General features: G+C 35.2%; 1 protein-coding gene across 1 annotated transcript; it reads left to right on the top strand.

The window, feature by feature from the left end:
- Positions 1–1,687: 1,687 nt before the first annotated feature.
- Positions 1,688–2,416, top strand: LOC108459220 (uncharacterized). The gene is made up of 2 exons (XM_017758571.1): positions 1,688–1,916; positions 2,028–2,416. Exons 1-2 carry the CDS (start codon positions 1,688–1,690, stop codon positions 2,414–2,416), a joined length of 618 nt encoding a protein of 205 aa, XP_017614060.1.
- The last annotated feature ends 4,370 nt before the right edge of the window (positions 2,417–6,786 follow it).

Below are 6,786 nucleotides of genomic sequence, written 5' to 3' on the forward strand. Positions count from 1 at the left end.
CAAACGGGAATTGTTAGGCCTGCAATACAAGCTGGGAATTTTGAACTCAAGCTAGTGATGTTTTAAATGCTGAACTCTAATGGACTATATGTTGGGCTGCCACATGAAGATGCGAGAGAACATCTTAAATCATTTTATTGATTTGTGATTCCTTTATCCAACAAGGCGTTCCTGATGATGCCTTAAAGATGAAATTATTTCCTTATTCCTTGCAGGAAAATGCTCGCATTGGTTTCTTAGGCTACCTGCTTGATCAATTACTTCTTGGAATGCTCTAGCCACGCAGTTTGTTTTACGCTTTAACCTGCTGACAATGAATGCTCGTCTTTGAAATGATATTATTGCTTATCATCAGCTGAATGATGAAAATCTTCATACCACATGGGAACATTATAAGTTTTTACTTCGACGTTGTCCCATGCATGATATTCAACCAGAAACACAAACTGAGATTTTCTATAATGGTCTGAATTCTCATTCAAAGAATCTTGTCGATGCATTAGCTAATTGATCTCTGCTGGATTGTACTGATAATGAGGCTATGAGAATTCTTAAGGGAATTGCTCAAAATGATTATCAATATCACATATCTAGAGCTACACCAGCAAAAACTACTCTAGGAGTTATTGAACTCGATGCAATATATGTGCTAAGTGCCCAAGTCTCTTCGCTTACAAACATGATTAACAATATGCAAGGGACGAGTGACGTTGCGCCTATATAGGTGGCTCAAAAATTGGATGTTCCTGTCTTCTACTATGAAATTTGTGGTGATAATCATAGTTATGAAGATTACGTAACATGCAGAAAATGCATGTTATGACAGTAATATTCACAACAATTCTCATGGAAATTCTTACAACAACTCTGCACGATAGCAATAGTTTTAGGGAACTTAGAATGTTGGACAAAACGTTGCGACATTCAGATATAGGAATACATCTACTCCAGGCAATTATAATCCACGACAAGGGAATTACAGTCAACAACAGAACTACAATTAGCATCCTCAGTTGTATCTACAACAAGGTCAGATACAATCACATCAAACTCAGATGCAGTTATAAGTGATGAATTTGAATGATCAAAGAAAGCGACAACAACAGTATACACAAGCTTCTACTTCTGGCCTACTAACTGCTCTTGAGGCGTTAATGCGAGAGCATATTACTCACACATAAGCTATTGTTTAAGGAAATTCATCTTCCATTCCAGCATTGGAGGCACAATTGGGATAGCTTGCTTCCAATCTGAATACTCGACCACAAGGCTCATTACCTAATGACACCAAAAATCCTAATTCGAGAGGGAAAGAGCACTGTAAATCCATCACTCTTAGGAGTGGTAAAAAAACTGGTGAGTCAGTTATAAATTCTACTGTAGCATCCTCAGACATTGATGACTTAACCCCTAATGGGAAGGGGCCGTCTGAAGAGCTTGTCGATATATCCGGCAATAAAGTACCACAAACTATCACTCACATGCCTTATATTCGACCCTCAAAATTGTCAATGCAACCAAAAGTGTCACCGCAACCAGATGTCTTCCATCTGCACCTTTTCCACTGATGTTCAAGAGGAATGAAAATGATAAAAAGTATCAATAGTTTTTGGATTCACTGAAACAACTACAAATCAACATTCCTTTAGTGGACGCTCTGGTACAAATTCCGAGTTATGAGAAATTTATGAAAGACATCTTGTCCAAGAAGAAAAAACTCACTGATATTGAAACTATTGCACTCACAGAAGGCTGTAGTGCTATTTTGACAAACAAGTTGCCCCCTAAATTGAAAGATCCTGGAAGCTTTACCATTCCATGTTTGATTGACAACCATTATTTGGGCAAGGCTTTATGTGATTTGGGAGCTAGATTCAACCTCATACCATTATCTACTTTCAGAAAATTGGGAATTGGTCACATAAAACCAACTGTAGTGACATTGTAACTGGCAGATTGATCTTTAGCTCAACCTGAAGGGCAAATCAAAGATGTTTGAGTTTGTGTGAATAAATTCATTTTTCCAGCTGATTTTATCATACTTGACTACGAAGTAGACAATGAGGTTCCCATAATTTTGGGACGACCATTTTTAGACACCGGTCCAACTCTCATTGATGTTTATAAAGGAGGACTAACCATGCGACTTAACGATGAGCAAGTTACCTTCAGTATTTTTGAGTTTGTTCATCACAAGGATAAGGCAGAGTGCCATGCTGTCGATGTGCTAGATGATTTAATTGAGGAAGAATTCTACAACCAAAGCACAATCCTTCCTGAAGAAATTGTAGTGGCATCTGAGGCGGAATCCTTAGATAATTATTGCAGCACGGTTGAAGCTACTAATATTGAAATCAAGCACAGATGGAAAATTGAATCCTTAGACTTAACCAACAGAACAAATCCAATTTTCTAACCATCAATTGAAGAAGCTTCTTGTAACGCCCCCGTACTCGAGAACATCACTAGAGTCGAGTACGAGGTGTTAACGAACTTAATTCATTAATTAAGCAGCTCAAATAATTTATTTTTTAAAATTTCCAGACAAGCTGGTCAACTGTGTCATAGTCGCTTAAAAATTCATATCTCGAGTTCCGAAACTCTAAATTAAGATCTATAAAATTTCCCTGAAACTAGACTCATATATCTATCTACTAAATTTTTTATAGAATTTTTGGTCCAGCAAATTAGTACTGTTTATTAGTTAAAGTCTCCCCTGTTTCAGGGTTCGACTAATCTGACCCCTGTGTATTACGAACCACTATTCTCTTTTTACAGAACTCAAAATACTATGCCATTTATTTATATTAAAACTAGACTCAATAAGGAATTTGTATATATAAATCATGACCTCTAATTGCTCTGACCCTGTTTCACAAAAATTTGAATATCTCACAAAATATAACTCATTTACCTATTTTGTTCCATCCATATGAAAATAGACTCATCAGGCTTCAATTTCATAACTTATTCATCATTTAATTCCATTTTTACTATTTTTATTGATTTTTCAAATTGACATCAATGCTGCTGTATGACTCTGTTTTATAGCAAATTTCACCATTTTATGGTTTTCCATGGAGTAGGTAATACATTAAGCATACATAACACTAAATATAAATTTTGATTAGTCATTCCAATAGCTAATCAACAACAAGCATTTCCACATCACTCATTTACCATATCATAAGATCATTTACACAAAGTGAGTATAGTGCTATACATGCCACATTCAAAATATACAAGCCATTTTACCAATTTAGGTCTTTGGATAGTGTGAACGAGCCTTCGACCTATCTCGATTCTCAAGCTGGCTTGTCAAAACTACAATGAAGGAAAAGGAGGGAGTAAGCATAAATGCTTAGTAAGTTCACATGCAAATAACAAGTAACATAATCATGCCATTCAACATAAACATTATTTGCATAAACAACACCAATACATTCATGTTACATTTGCATTTAATATCTTACTACAATTTCATCATACTAAGTTCTCAACCCGAGGGTTTAAACACATACCTGTCAAATTTTCTTATTCATCACACTTACCAACATGTCACCTTCGTATTAGGCATTCTCCTTATTCTATTAGAGATCTCTCGTTGAACACATCGGAATATGATTTCGGATACACGGATAATGTGCACATAAGTGCTATACTCATAGCTAAATAAGCTCAATAGCTTTCGAAATCTATGTAGCCAAGATACCATGTAACCCGGTCATAAACGAACTCAGACTCAACTTAACGAGCTCGGATGCCTAGTTACATCTCACAAACTCGGACTCAACTCAACGAGCTCGGATGCCTAGTTACATCTCACGAACTCGGACTTAACTCAACGAGTTCGAAACTCAACCATCCTAGTGACATGTCACTTGTACCCTAATCTATTCCCAAGGTTCAAACGGGATTCTTTTCAATTACACATTTCGATCGCCTTCTTCAGAATATAGAAATCGATACTTGCTGACATCTCATACATATCAAGTTGTTCACATAATTTGCATATCACCAAATAATAATTTACAAAACATCATATTTCATGATAATAAGTATCATATCATATAAATAACATTAAATCACTTAAAATAAAGATTATGTTACCTTATTTACACATGAACTTACCTCTATACAAAATATTAGCAATCGCGCCTATTCCTCGTAAACTTTCTTTTTCCCTCGATCGCGACTTGAATCTCATTTCTCTTGATCTATAATGCCAAATTAATTTATTTAATACATACATTTATCAAAACAGCCCTTAATACAAACTTTGGTAAAATTACCATTTTGCCCCTAAACTTTCACATATTTGCACTTTTGCCCTAACGCTCGTAAATTAAACCTCATCCTATTTTCGTATGTTTTATGACATGCTGATCATTTTTCCCTTCTATGGAAACATCAAATTCACACTCTAACATGTACTTATGACTATTAGGTATTTTTATCGATTAAGCCCTTTTACTCGTTTTCACTTAAAATCGAGTAGCACAAGTTGTCTAACATAATTTAAAACCTCATATTCTATCATAAAACACCAAAGTACACAAATTTCACCTATGGGTATTTTTCCAAATATGAACCCTAGGTTGAATTATTGCTAGCATAAGTTAATTCGAGCTACTTGGATTCCAAACACGTAAAGAACATTAAAAACGGGGCTTGGAATCACTTAATATGGAGCTTGGAAGCTTGAAACAAACCCTAGCTATGGAGAACCCTTGAAATTTCAGCGTAATGAAGAAGATGGACAAAAATTGGCTTTTAATTTTGTTTTTAATTCATTTTAATAACTAAATGACCAAAATGCCCTTAATTAAAAACTATGGTGTTTTATCTTCCTTTAGGTATTTTTGTCCAAACTAGTGTAATGGTCTAATTACTATCAAAGGACCTCCACTTTAAAAACCCATTACTCACAAGTACTTAATACCTTTGTGAACTAGAACACACATTTTACAACTTTTGCAATTTAGTCCTAAATATCAAATTTTACCCTCTATCGATAAAATTTCTAAACGAAATTTTCACACAATCATGCAATCATGCCATATACCTTAAAATGATAATAAAATAAATTTTTCTACCTTAGATTTGTGGTCACAAAACCACTTTCCGATTAGGCCCTAATTCGGGATATTACACTTCTACTCTAGAATTGCAACCACTACCTCATTATCTCAAATATATTTTTTTGGGCGATCACAATAATCTTCCAGTTATTATCTCCGCAACACTGGATGAAACAAAAGAAAAGAAATTGACTCACATTCTCAAGCAAAACAAACGAGCTATTTCCTGGAACATTGTGGATATTTAAGGTATTATTCATTCTTTTTGCATGCACAAAATCAAGTTATAAGATGAAGGAAAGTAACCAGTTGAACCGCAACAAAGGTTAAACGAGAATATGAAAGAAGTTGTCAAGAAGGAAATCATAAAATGGATTGATGTAGGAATCATTTACCTGATTTCTGATAGCAAGTGGGTGCGTCCAGTGCAATGCATCCCGAAAAAGAGTGGCATCACAGTGGTTTGCAATGATAAGAATGAAATAAAACTTACACACATCCTCAGGGGATGCTGAGTTTGTATAGATTATCACAAATTGAATGTGGCCACAAAAAAGGATCATTTTCCACTTCCCTTCATTGACCAAATGTTAGATCAGCTTGCTGGAAAAGCTTATTATTACTTCCTAGACGGCTATTCTGGGTACAACCAAATTTCTATTGCACCTGAGGACCAAGAGAAAACAACTTTCACATGCCCCTTTGGTACTTTTACTTTTCATCGTATGCCTTTCGGTCTTTGCAATGCACCAGCCACATTTCAAAGGTGTATGATGAAAATATTTTCAGATATGATCGAAGACTCTTTAGAGGTTTTATAGATGAATTTTCAATTTATGGGAATTATTTTGATCATTGCATTGACAATTTGGATAAAGTACTGAAGTGATGTGAGGACACTCATCTTGTTTTGAATTAGGAAAAATGTCATTTTATGGCAACTAAAGGCATTGTGTTGGGCCATCGCATCTCTAATCAGGGTATCCAAGTGGATAAAGCTAAGGTGGAAAACATCAAGAAATTACCCCTACTGGCAAATGTGAAAGGTATTTATAGCTTTCTTGGACATGAAGGATTTTACCAGCAATTTATTAGGGAATTTTCAAAAATTACAAAACTATTGTGCTCATTGCTAGAATAGAATAAAAAATTCCTCTTTGACAAGGCATATCTGGATGCCTTTATTCATTTAAAGAAGTAGTTGGTCAATGCACCCATTGTCATTACACCAGATTGGTCTCAACCTTTCGAAGTTAGGTGCGATGCAAATGACTTCGCCGTGGGTGCAATGCTAGGACAACGTAAGGGAAAAATATTTCACACCATTTATTATGCTATTAGTCCTCTTACAGAGACTAAGTTCAATTATATCACCACAAAGAAAGAATTGCTGGCCGTAGTCTTTTCTTTCGATAAGTTTCTCTCTTATCTTGTCGGTGCAAAAGTTACGGTATTCACTGATCACTTTGCGTTACGATATCTCTTTGCAAAAAAAGATGCCAAACCAAGACTGATATGATGGATATTATTGTTGCAAGAATCTGACATCGAGATAAAAGACCGAAAGAGGTTAAAGAATCAAGTTGACTATCATTTTTCTAGATTGGAAATTGGCAGCAAAGACGGGAAATACTTTAAATTGTCAACACATTCCCAAATAAGATGTTATTTGCTGTTGATGCAACTTCTTGGTATGCAGATTTGG

This window comes from Gossypium arboreum, chromosome 13 (genome assembly GCF_025698485.1).
Source record: "Gossypium arboreum isolate Shixiya-1 chromosome 13, ASM2569848v2, whole genome shotgun sequence".
Classification (NCBI taxonomy): domain Eukaryota; kingdom Viridiplantae; phylum Streptophyta; class Magnoliopsida; order Malvales; family Malvaceae; genus Gossypium; species Gossypium arboreum.

Bases quoted from the DNA above. Each gene is read 5' to 3' on its own strand.
- LOC108459220 (XM_017758571.1), top strand. From the start codon at position 1,688: ATGAAAGACATCTTGTCCAAGAAGAAAAAACTCACTGATATTGAAACT. The intron at 1,917-2,027 runs GTCACATAAAAC...TCATTTTTCCAG, and splicing joins TTTCAGAAAATTGGGAATTG to CTGATTTTATCATACTTGAC.